At 32.5% G+C, this 22,980-nt stretch overlaps 1 protein-coding gene across 2 annotated transcripts; it reads left to right on the top strand.

The window, feature by feature from the left end:
- Positions 1–13,673: 13,673 nt before the first annotated feature.
- LOC126686485 (protease Do-like 2, chloroplastic) lies at positions 13,674–22,829 on the top strand. Of its 2 annotated transcripts, none has more exons than XM_050380544.2 (21): positions 13,674–14,034; positions 14,121–14,267; positions 14,373–14,423; positions 14,532–14,605; positions 14,707–14,770; positions 15,033–15,077; positions 15,434–15,541; positions 16,142–16,219; positions 16,528–16,594; positions 16,764–16,822; positions 17,060–17,159; positions 17,936–18,015; positions 19,039–19,095; positions 19,620–19,723; positions 20,197–20,284; positions 20,372–20,457; positions 20,571–20,595; positions 21,271–21,342; positions 21,915–21,969; positions 22,042–22,098; positions 22,183–22,829. In XM_050380544.2, exons 1-21 carry the CDS (start codon positions 13,846–13,848, stop codon positions 22,428–22,430), a joined length of 1,854 nt encoding a protein of 617 aa, XP_050236501.1. In that variant the 5' UTR covers positions 13,674–13,845; the 3' UTR covers positions 22,431–22,829. The 2 variants fall into 2 exon arrangements, with proteins under 2 accessions (XP_050236501.1, XP_050236500.1); XM_050380543.2 differs by having other exon boundaries at positions 13,675–14,034; positions 21,915–21,965; positions 22,038–22,098.
- Positions 22,830–22,980: the final 151 nt, after the last annotated feature.

The raw sequence follows: 22,980 nt of genomic DNA, 5'->3' as shown, positions 1-22,980 counted from the left end.
AACGTCAGTTATCACTGACAACCTTATCTTTGATCTTTTCTTCTTTATTCTATAACACAATCCTTGTGTTCGTCCTTTATCTAACCTTCAATACTATAAACTTTTAGTTTAATGCTTATATCCAATGATAATTCGTTCTAGCGATACTTTATCACTAAGGACGATAATCCTGGTCTCCAGACTTCTTCGTTTCGATAACCCATTGATCTTCCCTATTTGGTCGTTGTCACGACTTGATCTTGTTCTCCAATATCGTCTATTCTTATCATCGTTCCTTGTTGAGTGATGTGGACACTCAAACAACTCGTGCTTCACTACTTACGTAGTATTTCTTGTATGGCTATTGTCGTCGTCTGATTGTTATTTACACTAGCGTTAGGAACTTATCCCACTATTTGTTATCTCCTTTTATCTCGTTACTTCACTTCCCATATGAAGATTCTTTCGCTATCGTCGTAAATCATGGTTATCCATGAGGTAAATCCTCAGGACGTATCCTTATGAGGTCTTCACTTTTCTTGTAAAGCTTACTTAATCTTCTTCTTGCATCTTGATATCTCGTATACCTCTTTATCTGTTTGCATATTCATTGATCTATTTCCTTTAAGCATGACGTACTATTCTTTGAAACTCCTTGTCTCTTCTTACCTTACATCAATCTGTTTCATTAATCTGATTTTCAGCCAGATAGGATCGTCATATTGGTCGCTGAATTCTTATTTTAATAAGACAGCGTGTGACCAATGTTCTGGTAAGCTTTCTTTGCTTATAATCCTTAAATGAGGATCTTAATCCTTTTCCAATCATATATTTACATCAGAATGTACTCTGATGACGTCGTTACTTATTCCATGCTTGATCTTTTTATTCATCATTCTATCATGCTTCATCTATGTTTTCTTTTCTTCGTCGTCTTTTTGACATTCAAAGATGCTTTTAGCATCTATTGTCATAAACTAACTCTTTCTTATCTATATCTTCTTTCAAATTTTCAATCTTAGTTTGGATCTTAATTTCCAAATCCTTTATCTTTATTATCACATAGCGTTAAGCTTACTCCTCATTACCATCTATGCTCTTTCCACTTCACTTGTTATTCCTACTTTTATTCATATCGTAGATGTACTTCTTGGAAATTTTCCTTTGACTTCTTGTCCTTAGTCAACCAATAGGATTCATAGTCTAAATGCTATGATCCTTTGGTGTTCTTCTTGCGTTCTTTATTTATGCTATTATCGGGTTTCTTCATTATCTTTCCTTGCATTCTATACTTTCCCCTTCAGCGTATCTTGCACCTCATGTACTACTTGCGTTTAATATTCACAACATCAATCATTAATAGAGAGTTGTGCCCTTCTTCATCTGAATTCCTCGATGTAATGTGCTCTCAGTCATATACGTATCGTCTTATCATATTTGTACTGTCATCATGGCCATCTGTAAAGCCGATCCTATGCTGATATCGTCTTTATCATGTCTCGCATATCTAACATTTCTTATTTCAGTACTCTGAACGTCGATCAATATTGTACTATTGTACCTTTACTGACATCTTAACTGTAAGTGGATTCGATCCTATGTCTTTGCCCTCTTTATCTTTCTTTATCTCTATATGTCTGCGACTATATAGAGTTCTATTCCTCTGATCTCCTTGTCAATTCTCCATATGACTTCTCTCTTTTTCTTTTCCTCGATCACTCTTATCGAGTCCCTTGCGTCATACGCAGGTTGTTCGTACTTTCCTTAACTCTAATTACCTTGACTGGTTTCTTCTTATCCATAATCTACTTTTACATCCTTATACTTTATCATACACGTTGCATACCTTTGGCATACTTTACTTTCATCTCCTATATCGATCACATTATACACTTTACTCTTTATTTGATTTAACTTGAAGTTCAAGGTTTAGCATTTCACAAGTATTCATTGCTTTTGTACCTTTCACAGTCTACTATTTTATTTCGTAATCGATACCTTGAAGTGGAAGTTTCAACTCTTAATCCACTGATTGCAGTTCTTGTTATTTAACTCTTGATCTTTCTTATTATATACTTCACTTATTCATTTTCGTCATATCCTCTGATCTAAGTATCTTGATCTTTCACGATCATCTTTAATCAGAACTAATGGTAAAAAGAATTTCAAAAATCAGGTCACAACTTTGACCTATCACTGCTCTAATTGCTCGTCGCAACTACTCATGGATTGAACCTTTTATCGACATCTTGATTGACAATACTGTTTATCCTTTATCCGTTCGTTGTATACGAGCATCTTACTTTACCTTTCTAGTGGATCTAGCATACCGCTTGATCCATCAAACTCCTTCAGTCTTATATTATGTATACCATTATCAATCTCTATAGGTGTTCCTTTCTTCACGTTGATACTATCTTTATATCCATCGTCTTATCATTGGCACACCATTCCTTATATCAGTTGCTTTTACGGCTAACTGATTTATAATGACGTTGGGTACTGCGGCACTCCCGATGCCTGTACATTCCCACTTTATCGTGTTAGGTTCCCGTTGACCTTCATCACATTTCTGGCCTTTGCAGGCCAATTGGACTAGGTTGCATTCACCTTTGTCACCTCGATCTTCCTCTCGCGCTTTGTATGCTTGTTGTGCAACAGCACGCGTTCGCGCAATTCTACGTTCCTAGTATAGCGATTATATAAAGGAATACTGATAAATTCCTTAAAATATAATCCTTACTAATCTTCACGTCTAATCGATGTTCACGTACGCTGGACTCTAGGGACGTCTCCTTCCTTTAGACTTTATAGGGTTACGTCTCTTATTGCAAGTCTTATGAGTGTTATAACTCATCGTATACTGGCCAATTATCTAAACACATACTCGCGTTGTATATGTTAAACGCATATTACTATCGTAGCTATAAGCATCTATGTTGGCCGAATTCAAGAAAATCAGTGTCCCCTAGATTTTCTTGATTACATATCATAACTTAAGTCTTGTGAGCATTCCGCTCACATGGACTTAATCAAACATCAGGAGTATTAAAAACATAACATACATATCATACATTTTTAATCAGATATGTTTTACTATCCGAACACATATCTATTATCCTAGTCATATACTAGTCTGTCTAATCAAGGCTAAGTTCATTAGCTAGAGGTACAAATCTTATGTTCTCACAACTATACGTATTCATTCGCCTCATAGCCTAGATCACGGCTTGCTCGCGAGCACTCTACTTCCTTTACAGAGTTCTGGTCTAGGTATACTCACATTAAAAACAAAACTCTTTGAAAACTCTTTCAAATAAAACGACTCATTTAAAAATTTCATTTAAATCTTAGCAAAATTGTGCACTAGGGTGATGACGTCTCTCATCCCCAAAGAGTTGCCACATCTCACCTCTTCGTCTGAACATAATGCATATGATGCATGTTCTATTAATGCATGAATTGATGTATGTAGTGATGCATTTCTATCAATGTCGTGGCAATTATCAATGGCTATTACGGGTCTAGGCACAATTATGCTTTTAGAATCGTTAAACAAATAACTTTTAAAAGTTATAAACTTCGAGTTTTGTAAGTTCTCTAGACCTTTAAACTCTGCTTCTGGAAAGTTCCTCAACTTCTATAACTTTGTATTCCTTCTTCTCACTCTTTTGTCTGACATCGATAGCAAAGCCAACCGATGTACCTTATCTGCCTGACATCGATAGCGAAGCCAACCGATGTATCCTATCTGCCTGACATCGATAGCAAAGCCAACCGATGTATCCTATATACCTGACATCGATAGCAAAGCCAACCGATGTATCTTATCTGCCTGACATCGATAGCGAAGCCAACCGATGTATCGGATATGTCTGACATCGATAGCAAAGCCAACCGATGTATCCGATTCAATTCATACAAATCAATCTCATATCATGCAAGCACACCTTATCGAAAACAAAATTATACGTATACTTATCTCGTATATACGTGTCACGAAAATCAACCAAACATTTCACAAGTCAATCTATTATTCTTATCACAGAACACTTAACACAAACGACTGGGATCAGACAAAGCTCAACTCTATAGCTGCAGTAGTTCCTAGATTACTTAACCGACAAACAAATCATAGCAGAGGTAACTGGACCAACTGCTCTGATACCACAATTGTCACGACCCAAATTATTGAGCCGAGACCGGCGCTAGGGAATGGGAGTGGTAGCTCCGAAACCCGTAGCAAGCCTAAAACCACTATTAATTTTTCGCAATTAAAAGTATAATATCATATATAAACCTTTTAAAAAAACTCTTTTACATAATATAATTGAAGATATTAAAATATCATATTACCGTTTACATTCAAAACTAACTATTTGAAATCCAAATGTTTATCTAATACTGACATCTACTGACTACTGCAGCTCTAGGAATTCATGCTTGTGCAAGTCCAATGACTTCTGGCACAATGGAGATGGTTTGTCTGATCCGACTCTGCTTATCTGCAAACATCAGAGTGAGGGGTCAGTATTTGGGAAAATACTGAGTGAGTTTGCAAGTTACTTATAGTATTATCAAAATATAGCGTCACACGCTTAATACATATATAATTTTATGATATAAGCAAACATTATTAATTTCAAAAGTGTGAGTCCAACTCACTAGATACGGGGACTTCCAGACTACACCGTAGCCGAGTTCACTCTGCGTATCTAAATCATAAAGTGTGAGTCCAACTCACTGGTGGCCCAGCCACTAGATACGGGGACTTCCAGGCTACACCGTAGCCGAGTTCACTCTGCGTATCTAAATCATAATATATATTGCATAGACATATATAAATTCTTAATCATAAAGTCAAGTACTCTAGACTGATTCACCAATGATCATGTAGCCTATTGACACCCAATAGGTAGTTGGTCTCTTCGGACCGCACATTAGACACTTATCTCCAAAACAACGAATACAACAACATTCATATAATCAAATCTATCAAACAAAACAGCTTATACGAGCAAATCATATAGATACGAGATATTTAATATCAATACTCATAATATAAGAAAATAACTTTTATAATAATACGCAAAAGTAAATTGCCACTCACAGTGACCGCTTTCCGAATAATAATAATATAAAGATCCCATGAACTTCACGCGTCGTTTGATCACACAGCTATTCCAACTCATCGGTATGGTAGCTCGTCGATACGTCAGTTCCTATTCAAATCATATGTATGTTTAATCCATAAACATAGGCTTAATATCAAAACCCTAAGTTATAAACTTAGGTTAATATAATCGTAGTTCAAATACGACTTTTAACCTTGATCGTATTCTAATACTTAGTCGAGATACTTGTTATATCTCTTAGTCGTATTCCAATACGTATGATACCTTCAAACTTTAGGGTTTAGTTTCATTCCGATGAAGTTTCAAATAGTTTTCAGGACAATGCGCAGGTGCTGCCTGCGCACTGACACTGTTTAGTAAAACGACGATCTCTCCCAATTGAACCGTTGGATCGAGCTGAAATTTGACAGAGGCGTTCCTAAGAGGCAAATCTATAAACTGACCGTAGGATTTCTCAATCTGGCAACATATAGGTAGTGTGCGAACGCACACAATGAGTGTGCGAACGCACACCCCAAAATTCAAGGAGTGTGCGATCGCACACTCAATGTGTGCGAACGCACACCCTTGACAGCCCCCGGAAAAGTCATTTTCCGGGCGCTGCGCCGCTTTCCGACGCTCCCGACATGCTTACGCTTCATTTTAACATATAACCCAATTCGAATCTCACCAAAAACGAGTATAGAAACGCGATTACAATTCGTTTAATTCGTTTAAACGAAATAACCCTAATTTACTAATTCTCACAATAAAAACGTCAAGCTTACCTCGATTTAAAGCTTAACGATGATAGAGAATCGAATTCTGGACGAATCGATATAAAGAACTCGCGATTTGGACAAGAAACGGCGAAACGGCGACGGAACGTAACGATCGCCATTTCCTTCTTCTGTAACCTTCTGCTCCTTCTTCTTCTTCTCTTAATTCATTTGGTTTCCTTAATATATCATGGCTAATTAGCCACTTTGATCCTTCATTTCTTTAACTCCAACCAATTCTCTTTTAAACTTTCTAATTTAACCTAACGGTTAAATTATCCTTTTAACTTAATTACTTACGTATTATTTATATTCAAATAAATAATACTAATCCATAATTATTATTTCCCGTCAATAATCTTTTAATTACTATTCTCGAGATTTATTTGGCTAATTTACGTTTTGGCCCTTGAACTTTCCAAAAGTTGCAATTTAGCCCAAAACGTATCCGCGTCCAAATTTTAAAAGGTCTCCGATTGACCCGAAACTTTTACCACATATACTATAAAACATTTCGTGGACCTTGGCGAAATAATTTCTATTTTAAGTCATAGTGGCTAAATTACCACTTTAGTCCCTGTACCTCATTTCGAGCTTTTCTTGACATTTTTCTTTTCTAATTTCAATTCCAACTTTAGAACTGAAATATAATGTTAGGTCTTTGCTATAATCTCTTTCAAAACCGATCTACTAAAACTTCTTTATCTTATTTTTATCGGAAGACTTTCCGTTATCGTCACTCTGGCGACTCAAAACTGGGCACGTGGTCCAATTAAATACTTAAATATTTTGGGGTATTACACTTTGTTAGATTCTGAATCATTTGTTTGTTTGTGTGTACTTTTCTGGAGCATGTTGAAAAACAGAAATGATAAGGCCTGGAACCAGAAGTTTAATTCTCCTGTAGATGTGGTTCTACTCTCGAACAACTTTCTAACCCAATGGCGAGCAACGAGAATGCAGAAATTGGGCTCGATTCCTCATGGAAACCACCAAACTATTTCTTCTTGGCAAAAACCAGTTCTAGGTTCACACCTTGTAACGTAGATGCTGCAATTTCTAATGCATGTAATTTTAGTGTTTTTGAGTGTCTGATTCGAGACTATAATTGTACGTTTTTAGAGGGTAAGCATGCTGGTTTACTTGATAAGATTGAACTACGTACAACGGAGGCCACAGGATTTTGTGAGGCTCTGAGCTGGTTGAAGAACAAAGGATACACAAATGTTCTCTAGGAAACTGATTGTCAAGAGTTGTTCCTTGCCTCAAATAATCCTTGTCAAAACCTTTCTTATTTTGCTGATGTTTTATCTGACTAGTTTCGCATTACGTGCTATGCACGTGGCTCGTAACGTAATTCGTCAATGAACATATTAGTAAATTTATTATAATTATTAATAAATATATATATTTAGTTATTAAATTTTTTTTCATACTGAATTTATTCTTCTTTTGGTTTTATAATAACTATAATTAAATAATTAACTTATTTTTATTAGTAATGTTTTTAAAAATAATAAGATAGAAATTTAAATAATAATATATTGATCAAATAGAATATTTTAATTTTATAGTTCAATCAAACTAAAAGATAGGTATTCCTACTAACTTGGAGACAATTTAGTTATTTTTTACATACTAAAAGTTAAATTGAAGATAATTTAGCTACCTATTCTAATTAGCACTTTAATTATAATAGTGATTAATTAAATAATTAATTAGTTAATGAATATAAAACCTTTATTTAGTAGTATACTGGAAAAGATTATTCCGTAAATTTGTCTGTCCCCTCCCCCTATCCGTGCTTTTATATATAGTATAGATAGATTGTAAGTCTTCGTTAAGCAGTATGAAATATATTTTTTTTATTTTTAAAAAACGCACAGCGAATTCGGCTACTCATTGTTTAGCAAAAAACAATCACTTTTATGGCCGTGCGTATCGAATGGAATAGCCCACCTCAGTTTCTTTTTGATCCTCAGTTTCTTTTTGATGTGGTATTCAATAAAGTTGGTCCTTTTAGTTTCAAAAAAAAGTGATTTATTGATTATAAATACAATTAATTAAGCTAATAATCTGATATTAATACTATTATCCAATTTTCTTTTATGTGTCACAAATACTTTTTTTTATTTCCTTTTGATTTATTAGCAAAATAATTAATTGAATTGGGGTACTACTTCTATGCATGTCTTGTCCACCTACAACCCTACATGAAATAGCTTAACTACTCTGTCTTGTTTAATTTTATCCACGGGATACGATCACAGTACAAGAAATTATGACTTGAGCTAACCATTTATGTAATGTAATGTAGCTGGCTGATCAATATGAACATATGTATATATGTATGGACCATCTACAATCCTCTAATTTAGGCTAAATTAATTCTTTGATCCTCCAACTATAATGAAAATTGAGAGTTGGTCCATTTACAAGTTTGGCATTTTAAAAGCTCCCTTAACACTTTTTATTGTCATAAGACAGTCCTTTTACGAACCCTTTAAAAGTAAAGATAAACAAAAAAATTCAATCAAATCGATTAATCAAACCAAAAATGAAGAAATTACCCAAAAAATATTGTTCACCGGTTTTGAAAAATTAAGTTTAGACTTGAAGTTTAAAATTTTATAGATAATGGTTTAGGTTTAGGATTTTAATTTTTAAAAGATGTGGTTAGCCAATTAATTGGATTTTTTTTAAAACTATTTAAGATAATAGTATATATTTTTCTATTCTATATACCTCAAGAAGCCAAAATAAAAATCATAGTTTGATCGTTATAAACCATAATTTAAATATTTGAACTAATTTATTATCTATTTAAAGAAATCGTTTGAATTGTATATAATATTACAAAACTATCAATTATTATAATAAATTTAAATTGGAATAAAAAAAATTTGAAACTTAATTTTTCTAATTAGTTTATAGATTATAAAAAAAAATTAGGTTTACATTTTTGCAAAAGGTACAAAAGACTCTTTGACTTTTCTTTAAAAGTACAGATCAACCCTTTTACTTTTTTAGGCACAATTAAGCTATCGTGCTTCTAAAATTGAATAATTAGATCCTTATTGTTTTAAAATCAAACAAATAAACCCTTTTAACTAATTTATGGACACTTACCCCTTTTAATTTTTGATAAATATTATAAACATTAAAATTTTTATTTTTGATTTTTTTTTCCTATATGATTATAAGAAACACGTCAGCCATTAGTGAATGGTTCTTATGATATTGGATGAAAGAGATTATTTGTTCTATCTGAAAACAAAGATGATATAATAGTATCCAGAAAAAATAAAAGAACTTATCTATATTTTTATAAAAATTACGAAAAAAAAATTGTACATTTTGCCTTACATTTTCTTATCAAATTTTATCGAATAAACTTTTTATTAGTGATATGTAGCAAAATTGTTAGAATTATTTATAATATAGAAATTTTAAAAAATTATAATGTACTAATGAGTTACAATCTCAAATGATATAAATGTTAGACAATATTCTATTAAGTTTTTAATTTAATTTTTTTTATAAACGCTCTTTTTTTTTAATTATTACAAAAAAAATATTTGTTTAAATTATACTGATTCCGTGCAATTGCAGGTTATGTGACTTGTTAAGAATATATTTGCTGATCTGTACTCCTTTGTTTGTGCATTCGAGTGACACCCAAAACCAAAGAATTCCATTGGCTTGTGATGTTTTTGTCTGCGAACACTAAAACTATTTTTGAGTAACTATTTATGAGAGTGATTGAGTATAGTTGTCCGTGGACACACGGGCATTTCCTTGGTTTTAAAAACGAGACTCTACAAATGTCCATTTCGATCCTTCCTTTATTTTGTTCCTCGTTTTTATGGATGACCTAGCTCACTGTTGTAAATGCTTAAGAATCTGCCACCAAAAATAATACAAACACGACAAAACACTACACGTCGCATTTACAGCGGCGAAAATGACTTGTCCTTAAAAACCTTGCTTTTGCTAGGGGTATTCATGGCAACGATGGCTTTATAATTTTTTTTTTACTTTTGTCTGTTTTCATGCTTCTGATTAAATTTGAGTAATGACGAAAAAAATAAAGTAATGGCGAATGAAGATTTAATTGGATTTGATTATATTGATATAAGTTTTTTTTTTTATCAAAAATAAGTAATTATTCTAAGCCTTGTTTTTTTTTTTGAAATGAGCCTTAGTCCATTTTAGTACATTTTATGAAAAATTAACTTTCGGCGAAGTAGATATTTTGATTTTTCAAAAAATATAATAAAAACAGGAAACCAAACAAAAAACAGTTATTTTTACTTCCAATCAAGCTTCGCCTCCCGCTCTTAGCTCCCCTCCCTTTCCAGGCTTCCTCTAATCCTAACGACATAAAAATGGCTAAAAATCGCCATCGACCTCCTAATTTTTAAAAAATTTGCAAATAATAAATGATTTTTTTACTATATATCAATAGTTTTAGTGTTTTTTCGGTGTTCTCTATGTGTATGAATTTACTTTTGATAAAAACTATCCTAAAGTCCATCTACTTTCTATTTTTTCTTTATTTCGTCTCTAAAAGTTTTTTTTTTATTTACTTGGTTCTCATACTTTTGAAAACAATTTTATAAATTCCTTTTATTAATAAAAATACAAAACTGCGGTGCACTTTCAAGGACCAATTAAGATTATTTTCAAAAATACAAGTACTAAGTAAAGAAATAGAAAGATTTCATAAAACTGTTTTTGAATAGGTTAAGCCTTTACTTTTCTCCAAACATGAAGTTTTTTTATAAGATATCGTTTAAAAAACGTCTACAATTAGTGAATTTGACAGTTTGTTGCGTTTTGTTTGGAAGTTCAGTTTAAGAATTTGAATATTTTATAACTTTATTAATGTTTTTTAAATTTATTATAAATCTAGGATTTTTGATGTATGTTTTCATATCAATAAATTGTTATACTCATTTATTTAGATTCATTTTTTGATTTATTTTTTCGGATTTCATAAACCGAATGTTTTGGATGACATATTAGATAACCAAAAATGTCTCATTTTGTGAAATTATCCAACCCAATACCATGACTAGATTTAGATTCGATTCTATTATTTTCGATTTAATCATCAATAATAATTTGTCTTTCATAAAAAAAGTATATTAATATAAAACTAAAATGGCTTAGAGGCACAATTTCCTCAAGAGAAAGAGTCCATATACGGATTTACGTGGGCTTTGATAAGACACTGAAAATACATAACTATGAGGGCTTTTTACTCAAATAGCCAATATTCATATTTGATTTACTTTTATACCGATATATATTTGACATTCTAAAACTATCATGTAAGGGAGAAATTATTACTTTTATACCATTCATATAAATAGAACCCTAATAACACAAACCTTCATAATTACAATTATTTTCTCTCTCCTCAAATTTCTCTCTCCTTTCTCTTTCAATTCACCTTTCACACAAATCTCAGATTTGTTCTTCGCACCAATCCGCTTCCGCCGTTCCATTTTTGTCGTTTTGCCTCCGCCGTTTTGCCTCCGCCGCTCCGCCATCTTTCTTTTATCATTTTGATTTCAGATCTGAAGTTTTTAATTCTTTTTTTCCATTTTTAGATTTGTAATTTGTTTATTTTTTACTGTTGTTTTCACCATTAAACATGTATAAAGATTATCTTTAAAGAATGTAATACTCATTTCATGTAATGTAGAATAATATTGTGATTTTATGGAATAAAATTCTGTTATTTCTGCATTTTTCTTGTGTTTCTGCGTTTTTTTTATTTTGCATAACGATTTGTTGATGATGATTGATTGCTGAATTATTGTAATGTTATAGTGTTGTTGATTTTATGTTGATATCAACTGATTTTTTTTATTTTTACATTGACAACTAAGATAATATTGTCTGTGAAATAAACTAAAAAATTAAATTAAATTAAATTGAGACTAGATAATGATATAGTAGTATCGGGAAAAAAGACATATAATGATGTTGCATTATTGTAATGTTACAATGTTGATATGGTGTTGATTTTCAGTTGATATTTTGTTGATTTTAGCATCGGTGAAGAAGACAATAATAATGTTAAATTATTGTAATGTTACAATGTTGATCTTATGTTGATATAGTGTGGACATGGTGTTGATTTTGGTATTGGTAAAAAATATAAATAATAATTTTGAATTATTATAATATTACAAATTTGAATTTATGTTGATATTATGTTGATTTTGTGTTGGTATTTTAAATTGGAAAAATAATTTATTAATCTTTGGTTAATTTAATGTTGATTTTATATTGATATATATAAAAAATTAAATGTATGATAAATAATAAATTTTGATTAATTATTAGCAAAAATAAAGGCAAATAAATATTAAAAATAAAAATTAGTGTTAAAAAAAATTTACAAAATTAATACTATCCAGTTTATTAAATGTTGTTGATATTATGTTGATATTGTGTTGATATTAAAACTGACAAAAATGTCAACAATAACTAATGTACACATGCTGATTTTATATTGATTCTGTGTTGATTTTGAGTTGATATTTGATTAATTTTAATGACAAATAGTATACACATGTTGATTTTATATTGATTTTGTGTTGATCTTCAATTAATTTTAAGGATATGCGCATGTTAATTTTAGGTTGACATCGAGTTGATTTTGCGTTGATTTTGATTAATATAGCTTAAATAATTGTACATCAATAAAATTCAACATTGATTTTATTATACGTAGAACATAATATAAGGAGCAAAAAAACCAACCAAATTTCAAAAATGCCGAAATGAATTTAGTACATTCTAATAAATTAACACTCTAAAAAATGAAAGTTATAAAAAATGGTTGAATACCAATAGCATATGTTTATGTAGGGAATTCCAGAACGTTTATCGAGAAAAAAACACAAAGAGATCAATCATTCAAACAAATATGTGCACTCCATATTCCATCCTGCTGCTTTTCAAATAAACATTTATTCCGCAAACTTACAGGAGGCATTTATTTCATAGACAATATTATTTTGTTTGTCAATTTTAAAATAAAAAAAATTAGTTGATATCAACATAATATCAACATAAAATCAACAACACTGTAACATTACAATAATTCAGCAATCAATCATCATATACAAATCGTTTTGCAGAATAAAAAAAACGCAGAAATACAACAAAACACAAAAAAATACAGAGTTAACAAAATTTTATTACATAAAATCACAAAATTATTCTATATAACATGAAATAAGTATTATATTCTTTAAAAATACTCTTTATACATGTTTAATGGTGAATAAACAATAAAATATAAACAAATTACAGATCTGAAAATGAAAAAAAAAAGAACAAAAAATTTCAGATCTAAAATCAAAAAGATAAAAGAAAGATGGCGCAGCGAGACAAAGGTGGAACGATGGAGGCGAAACGACGGAGATGGAACAGCAAAAACAGAACGGCAGAGGCGGAACGACGGAAGCGAAGGAATAAGAACGTGGAGAAACTCTGCTGGACTCGTGGAGAAGAAGAAGGAGCTGCCAAAATTCAAGAAAAAAAGAAGAAACAGTAGAAAAGTAAGATTTCAAAGAATTAGGTTATAATTTTAATTTTGGATGGTATGAAATGTAAACTTTAGCTTTGGACTGTATAAAAGTAAATTTGGGCCAATTTTCAGTATATTGGATAAAAAGCCCGAACTATTTACAGCAGGCTTTTAGCCTCAATCTATGATCAAAACGCAACGTTTAAAATCATTTCCACTCTCCAGTAGAATCCCCCTATACAATATTTTTCACTTTATTATCCGATTGGTTAAAAGTATCACTGACGCGCCAAAATCTGTAACCTAATCCAATCCAATTTTCTGTTAGCAGTAGCATAGCAGCAAAAAGGATAAGGAAGACGAAGAAGAAGAAGATAACAGCGAATCTTAAAAAGCTTTTCAATCTGCTGCAGCAAGCAACATGGCAATAGCTGCGGCTACTTGCTGCTTCACTGCTCTAACCTCCACCATTAAATTCCGCTGTTATGCTTCTTCTCAACGGCACCTCGCCACGACGTCGCATCGGTCCATTACCGCTATCACTGCTTCCGAACACAGTAAACGTCGAGGTTCATCGTCTTCTTCAACTGATAAAGCCAATAGTAAAAATGTAAGCAAATTAGACTCTGTTTTTTCTGTTTTTTTCTTCGTTTTTTGAAGTGATTTTTTGATGTTTTGTGTTTGGTTTAATTTTAGAAAGAAACGGCGTCGCAGAAGAAGAAGTATCGGAATGGAAATGGAGGTAGTTCGGAGAGCGAGAAAGCTCAATCTACGGCTTATAGGTCATTTGGATTGCAAAGAAAGGATAAGAAGGAGTTTCAATTTGATTCTAATGAGCATCAGGTTTGATTTTTGTTAGAGTTTGATTTTAAATGGATTAGCTAACTGCGAAGTTTAATTATACTTATGAATGATTTATTTGGTTGTTTCTTTTAAAATTATGTTCAGATTGAGTCAGGAAACCTTCAGGATATGGCTTTTTTAAATGCTGTTGTCAAGGTAAATGTTTAAATTAGCAACTAATTAACACTTGTTTAGAGTCCATCCAATCCAAATCGCTATTGCTCATTCATAGTTAAAAACTTGTTGCTTGTTTGATTTATGTAGGTTTACTGCACTCATACTGCTCCTGATTATTCACTTCCTTGGCAAAAGCAAAGGCAATATACAAGCACTGGAAGGTGATTTTATTTCTAATTTTGAATTCTGTCTTGCCTTTTAAATGTTGCATTTGCTATTTTATTTATCGTCTTATTCATTTGTTTTAAAATCTCTTGTGCAGTGCATTTATGATTGGGGATGGAAAACTTTTGACAAATGCGCATTGTGTTGAACATTATACACAAGTTAGCTACTCTCTCAAAATTATCTTAATATGATTGACATATCATATTCATAATTCTTTGATTTTACGTTATCACTTATATTTTGGTACCATCTGTCTTTATATATGATTTGCAGGTTCATTAACATTTTCTTGGCTGTTCTCTAGAATCTAGACTCCCATTTAGTCAAGGCCTCATATCTATTATATGTGTTTCTTTCAGTTTATAAAATGATGTGCATGCAAAGAATATGACACTTTACCTTTAACTTTATGTGTTGCAGGTCAAAGTGAAGAGAAGAGGAGATGATACTAAATATGTGGCAAAGGTATTTCTCCGTTCTTTAAGAGTTTCGAATGGTCATAAATAATAGGAATGCACTTAAATTATTTGTAAGGCAGTAACCGTGGGTGAACGTCCTATTTGAAACTTATTGATTTGGTTTTCCCTTCATAATATTTGACGGCAAAAATTTATTATTATCATAACATTTGCCTTTGAGTCCTTGATACATTGGAGCTTTCCATATTTGGTTTCACAGTCAGACTTAATAATAGGGTTTGAGTTGGCTTCGCTGCTGAAATCTAATGAATGCTTTTAAGCTGCCTTGTCTGTAATGTTGGTCCAGATTGGATAATGAAAGGATTTTGAAATTTGATCAACTCTCAGTGATTTAATATGCAGGTCTTAGCCAGAGGAGTTGATTGTGATATAGCATTACTTTCAGTAAAGGATAAGGCATTCTGGGAAGGAGCTGAACCACTTCAATTGGGACGGTTGCCTCGTCTTCAGGTTTAAGTCATCCCTTTACATGGGGTCATGACAGCATTTTTGTGCTCCCATCCCATGACATGTTTTATCCTCATTTATACAAATTATTCTTTCTGTGCATTAAAACAGTTTCAAATTATAAAACTTTTTGACATTTTTGAATTAGATATTTGAAACACATTACTTGATCTATTAAAGTTGCAAAGATGAGTCGTTTCAGTTATTTAATTCTTTTAGTTCTTCTAACATCCACTGAAACAAAATTCACATAAAATAGAACATGTTGACAAAGACTACATTTGACATCTAGTTGAAACCTGCATGATAATTTTGGGGTTTACAAGATCCCTCCTGTCCATGTTACACTCTAGATAGAAAAGAAAGGGAAGTCTTTTGGCTGTCATTATGGCAGTTTAATTAAACAGTACAATACATTTCATTTACCACTTATACCAAGCTTAGATACTTTGCTAGTTTAGAAAAATATATGCAACTGAAACATACATGCGGGGTGTAAAAAATCCATCATATTTCAGAGGTTGGAATCTTAAATTCTGCACTGAATATTTACTTATGGTATCATATTAAACTACTTTTAATGCTTTTTTTTTGCATGGGCAGGATGCAGTAACTGTTGTGGGATATCCTCTTGGAGGCGACACAATTTCAGTGACAAAGGGAGTTGTATCACGTATAGAGGTTTGACATGTCCCACAATGATACCTATGATTGTTGTTATAGTTCTTAAAAGTTTTCTGTTTGATCTTTTAATAATGAATTTGAGTACTATAAAAGGCTCACCGGTGCACAAAGTGCTCCTAGGCTATTTTAGGGTAGGGGGAGATTGGCATATTTGTACGCAGCCTTTCCCTTGCATTCTGTAAGATACCCCGTACCCCTTATCTTGGGTAACCAAAAGGAGCAACTTTATTGCTGTAACAAAGCTCATATTTAAGCACTATGTTTCAACAGATTAATTTCCATGTTTTTTACTTTTTACCCTTCAGGTTACATCTTATGCTCATGGATCATCAGATTTGCTGGGTATTCAAATTGATGCGGCCATAAATCCTGGTTAGTGGACCATCTGTTTTCTGTTTATCCTTGTGGTAAATAGTAAAGTTTATTTGTTTTCATGTTTGAATTTGGTAAATTGTCTGCCTCATTCGAACATTTTCTCATTATATTGAGGCATCGCTTCATATCTTTGTGATTATCATTGCTTATACTTGCTAGATTTTAGGTAATAGTGGTGGTCCTGCATTCAATGAACAAGGGGAATGCATTGGGGTGGCATTTCAGGTACATTCTCTGGCATTTGTTTCTGTTAATCTTGTTTATACATATAGCCTGATGTGAACCATCTGTAGTGGATGATTCCTGGCATGAGCTGCAATCATACTTTTAAAAAGAAGTCCTCATAGTTCAGTTACTTGGAAGTTTCATTACTTGTTTCCGATTCTTGCAAAATCTGTTTTTTTTCTTAAAAAAAAAGCAGTTTCTCTTCCCTTATTAGTTTTCATGAGACATTCTCTTTAGGTTTACAGATCTGAAGAAGCTGAGAATATCGGATATGTGATTCCAACAACTGTGGTGTCTCATTTTCTGGATGACTATGAGAGGAATGGAAAATACACTGGTGAGTTACCTATTCTTCTTGTATATACTAACATTGACACTGTGAAATTTTCTCATGTTTTCTACAGTAGAGTTCTTATCTCATTGTCTATGAATTGGATGTTGACAATTAATAGGGTATTCTGTTTCACCAATCTCAAGGACAAAACATCTTTTGCATCTACTTATTCAGATTTTGATTGAATCCAGATACATAGCTTCATGCTATGAACCTGTTGTAATGAAGTAACCGCTGTCATCATTTTTTTGTATAATTGATTATTGGCTTTCTTTAAGACCAAACTAACATGCTATGTTTCAGCACATGTCATCTCACTCTTTTTCAAGTCTTTGCATCTGTAAGCCTGGTTTCCAGTATGGCGAGATTTGTTCATTTTTTTTGTTGATATGACGTCTTTTCATCTTCGTGCTTAAGGAACTGAGACAGGTGTATATAAACCTGTCTAAATAAATGCTGAAGTTCAGTAATTGATATTTCAGTGTTATGACTGGGTATTGAATGTCCCTGAAACACCTACCTCTTCTTACTGCTTTCTGGACATTCTTGCTACTTTTGATCTGCTTAGTGGCAACATAGTTTCAGCTATAATTAAGGATGCAACCCAACTCGGACCTTTATAAACCAAAACTAAATCAAGTTATTTAGAAATCTTCCCAGTTTATATGGAAACGTAAATTAAAATCCAAAATAAAATGGCATTTATCAGATTATTAATGAACCAAAATAAAAACTAAACTTGTTTCACTTCATCCTAATTGAACTATTTCATTTTTCAGGCTTCCCTTGCCTTGGTGTATTGTTGCAAAAGTTGGAAAATCCAGCACTGCGCACATGCCTAAAAGTAGAGTCTAACGAGGTGTGTATTATTTTCAAACTAACATATTATGATGGTTTGCTTCAAATGCTTTCAGAGTATAGGCATTGCTCATTTGCTATGTGTTAAAGTGGGAAATCCCACATTGGTTGTGTGTGTGAATGGACATGTGTTTATATATTAGTTGGGCACCTCTACTTAACACCAATTGGTTTTAAGATGGAATCTAACATGGTATCAGAGCCTTGTCCATTCACACAATTTGAGTTGGCCCGGCTCACGTGAGATTTACGTGAGGGGGGACTTTGTTGCTCGGCCCGTACACGCTACGCGTGAGGGGGAGTGTTAAAGTGGGAAATCCCACATTGGTTGTGTGTGTGAAACATGTGTTTATATATTAGTTGGGCACCTATACTTAACACCAATTGGTTTTAAGATGGAATCTAACACTATGTCATGTCTTTCCCGGAGTGTGCTTACAATCATTCATATTAGCACTATAAGTTATTTTAAATTCTGTTAGTTAGCATGGGCATGTATTGGTTTGGTGGTTGAATTAAGGAAGATGGAGTTGGAGGCCTGACATGTTCTGGAGTGGATGGAATAGCAGTTGAGGCAGATATAGTGAAGATGTTGAAGATTGAGGAACAATAATAGCATGATTTTGGTGAGGAAACTAAATTAAGTTGCACTCTTTTCCAATATGATAAGAGTGCAATATGATTTGAGGAAAGATAACTTATCTGTTATTTGCTATCCAAGTAGAAAACTTTTTGTCATCTTAATGTTGGAAACTTGCACAATGGATGGCATGGTGAATAGCGGGATCAACATTTGTGTGTCATGAGAATGGAAGAATTGATTCCTCAAATATTGTGGCATGAGAATGGAAGAAACAATTCACAAGTAGTTTTGCCTTATTCTTTTTGAATGCCTCCATTAGCCTTTTATCTGCATGAAGTTTCATTTACAGGTGTATTTGACTAGTTGTTTTATTTTTCTTCCTCTACGCACCACTGGATGACATGTGCTGAACAATTTCTGTATGTCGCCTGACTTAAACAGGGTGTGCTGGTACGGCGAATTGAACCAACTTCTGATGCAAATAATGTCTTAAAGGAGGTAAGTGGTCATAATTACTTTGATTTCTGGCTTTACTTGAGCTGTTTGTTTACTGATCTTGTTAAGTCACCTCAATATAAATCATAACCTGTTATCATAGTGTTTCTCAAGATGTTTAACCTAAGATATCTTTGAAGAAACAAAATATTGATGATAATAGAAGAGAAGCAGTGAAATGCAAATTCATGGTAATAAGAGAGGAAGTTGATATCAAAATGGCTACATACAATAGCTCTGAATCAAACCTGTGCATTTCCAAATTAGTTTCAATTGGGTTAATCTAGATTTCAAGAGGTTAATGTGTTGATAGTGAACTTACACTTCTTTTTCTTTTCTTTGGCTAGTAGTATGTCCATAAGTTACCATTATTTGATGGAAGTGTATGTAAAATCCAGTTAAAAATTCACCAATTTGACTATAAGCCTTCCACTGCAATCTCTGTCTAGACAATTGAATTGTCTGCACTGAACAATCTTTTTTATGTGAACTTGTATTCAGAAAGTTGATGCTAATGTTCTATGCAGGGGGATGTGATTGTGAGCTTTGATGACGTTAACGTAGGGTGTGAAGGGACAGTGCCCTTTAGATCGAATGAGCGCATTGCATTCCGTTATCTCATTAGTCAAAAGTAAGGTGCCTTACACACCCAAACAATTTCAAAGTGCTGTGCGTCTGTTCTTACTTTCTTATTAATTTTATAGTTTGTATAAACGTCAGATAATTTCAGTCCTGTTATGTAATGTAGCTACCCTTGGGCACTGCCTGAATACTTTTCATGTGCATAAATGATCACCATTGTAAAATGTATCATAAAAATTACAATTTATTACTGCATATGAAGAGGTGTCTCCTGCTAGAATCTGCTGTGTGATATTTAGAAGCTGAGAACCGAATGATCAGATTCTAATGACTCACTTTACTCTGATTTAAAGGAAATATAAATCAGGAAATGCATATGATAGAATATTAACAGTATATTGGAATCCATGTTCTTATTGTTATTTTCCTGTATTCATAATCTTATAGAATTTGCTAGAAGTATTGTTTTTTGATATTTAGTCTTTAGACTATTCCTCATATGTGTAAGTATGTTATACACAGATTTGCTGGTGATGTGGCAGAACTTGGTATCATTAGAGCAGGCTCACTCATGAAGGTTAAAGTAGTTCTGAATCCAAGAGCGCACTTGGTAATACCATTAGGAGCTTTAGCTTTTTGCTCTAGTTTTCATATATAGATAGTTGCTAACTTCCAATATTTTTGTGCCCTGTTGAAGGTTCCTTATCATATTGATGGAGGTCAACCTTCTTATTTAATAATTGCTGGTTTGGTATTTACGCCCCTCTCAGAACCACTGATAGAGTACGTACTTCTTCCTGGTGCTTTGGCAATTTGCATGAATCTTCTTACACATAAAACTATAGTTAATACTATGCTAATGGTGACTTTTCTCTCCTTTCCTTTTTCAATAACAGTGAAGAGTGTGAAGAGACTATAGGGGTAAGCAGCGACAATTGGACAATATCTCTATCACATATAGTTTTAAAGGAATAATTATTAACACTCTTCTGAAATTAGGTTATATAATTACTAGTTCATTTCTATTTTTTTGAAAGTGAGTCACGTCCCCATCATAATTGAATTGTTGAATTGTTTTGCCTTAAGGGTTTAATTAACTGAAATAAAGTTCAGTTATCCCTTCAACTTATTTTTAGTATAAATGAGTTCAAAATTAAACAATAAATAGAAAATGTACACTGAATAGTTATAATAATATCTTAATTTTGAACTAATTTCTTACATAGTTATAATAAAGTATGTATTTATTAAAATTAAAATGATATGTTATAAAAATAATTAATTTTAATTATTTGCAATTAATATGATTATGTAGTATGCTTATTTTACTTAATTTGTACTTATTTATACTAAAATTAAGGGACTAAACTAAACTTTTGTTTTCTTCAATTAAATCCTTTACCAATATTAGCATATAACGCCAGTGGAAAAGTCTTTTAAATTTAAAAATAATTGGATAAGTGATTACTTGTAATTATTTTCTAATCTCAAGAGGGTTTTAGTAATTATCCCTAGTTTAAAACTGTTACTCCAGAATGCAATTTTCTCTCTCTTTTATATGATTTGCAAATTAATTTTGTTCCATGTTGTGCTCAGTTGAAACTACTAGCGAAAGCACGCTACTCTTTGGCGAGATTCAAAGGGGAACAAATGGTTATCCTATCACAGGTAAGTTTTGTGCATTCTCATTTTTTTTGTAGCTTGAAGTGCTTCTGCATATAATTCCATGTACGTATGAAATGCAATTAAACATTAGAATCACTTCTATGATATTTATGAATGGAATATTATAGGTTTTCTGTAATGATTAAATATTGAAGATATATCATGGACGTTCTATTGCATCATGAAGATAGATCATGGATGTTCAATTTGCCAAGGATTGTTCTAATTCAGATTGTTAACACAAATGAAAATGTAGAAAAAAGCCCTTGACTCGAAGTTTAACATGCTAAGATTTTCATCAGTATTCTTTGGCATTTAAATTATTTCAAGATAGATTACGGGAATTCTATTGTATAGCCTAACTGTATTCTTTGGCATTTAAATTATTTTAAGAGAGATCATGGGCATTCTAATGTATAGCCGAACTGTATTCTTCGGCATTTACATTATTTTAAGATAGATCAATTCATGGGCATTCTATTGTATAGCCTAACTGTATTCTTTGGCATAAATTTGCTCAAGTTATTTACCCTTTTCTTCAGTCTATTTTATCTTTTACTTTTATGTTTGTATAGGTCTTAGCAAATGAAGTCAACATTGGATACGAGGACATGAGCAATCAGCAGGCAAGTTATTCACTTTAAATTGGTCAATTCTTTCACTATATGTACAGTACTTGACGGACCATAAAATTTCAGGTAGTGAAGTTTAACGGTGTCCGGATAAAAAACATTCATCACTTGGCCTATCTTGTTGATTGTAAGTGATATATCATCTTCTACCCATATTATCCGCTTTTATATTTCCACATCCTCGTTCTCAAATTTGCGCATTCTTGATCAGCATGCCAAGACAAATACTTAATTTTTGAGTTTGAAGACAATTATCTTGCTGTATTGGAGAGAGAACCAGCTACTGCTGCTTCATCCTGTATTCTCAGAGATTACGGGATACCGTCAGAAAGATCTCCCTGTCTGTTGGAGCCATATGTGGATTCACAGGGGAATAACCAAGTCACAGAACTTGATTCACTCGGTGACAGTCCGGCTTCAAATATGGAAATTGTCAACGACGGAATCCTCTGGGCGTAATTTGAATTTACGTCCCAATTTTTCTTTTGCTAGGCCCATAGCTAAAAAAACCTACTTTTTTACGGAGCCTAGCATAGTTGACAAGCTTGAGAGTCTACAAACCGGTGGCACAATTTCTGCACATTTCTTGAGTTGCTATTGCAGCTTTAATTTATTTTTTATTTATTTCTTTCTTATTTTCACCATTTTCTTTATTTTTCCTTTAAATTTTGGTTGGGTGGTTTGGTTTTCCAAAACCCATTTGTACCGATTTTCTGTTGCATTGTTCAAGTTAGGGAGTAGTTAGTTAGTAGTGTGCTGTGTACTGTGTACAGGTAGAGAGCTGCAAGCAGCCTTTAATTTTTCTTTGAACAATAAAAATAATGTACCATTAATTTATATTGATCAGCTTCTACTGTAGTATTGACTTGGCATAATAAAATTAACTAATGGACTGCTCCATTATTACATTAATTTATGCAGGTTATATATCTACTTGAATCTATTTTAACTTGAATGTATGAGTTGACAAAATTATTTTGATAACAAGTCTCTTTCAAACATCATAAAT

Source organism: Mercurialis annua, linkage group LG6 (assembly GCF_937616625.2).
Source record: "Mercurialis annua linkage group LG6, ddMerAnnu1.2, whole genome shotgun sequence".
NCBI lineage: Eukaryota > Viridiplantae > Streptophyta > Magnoliopsida > Malpighiales > Euphorbiaceae > Mercurialis > Mercurialis annua.
The sequence above is the reverse complement of the archived record's forward strand: the minus strand, read 5'-3'. Positions and strand labels throughout refer to the sequence as shown.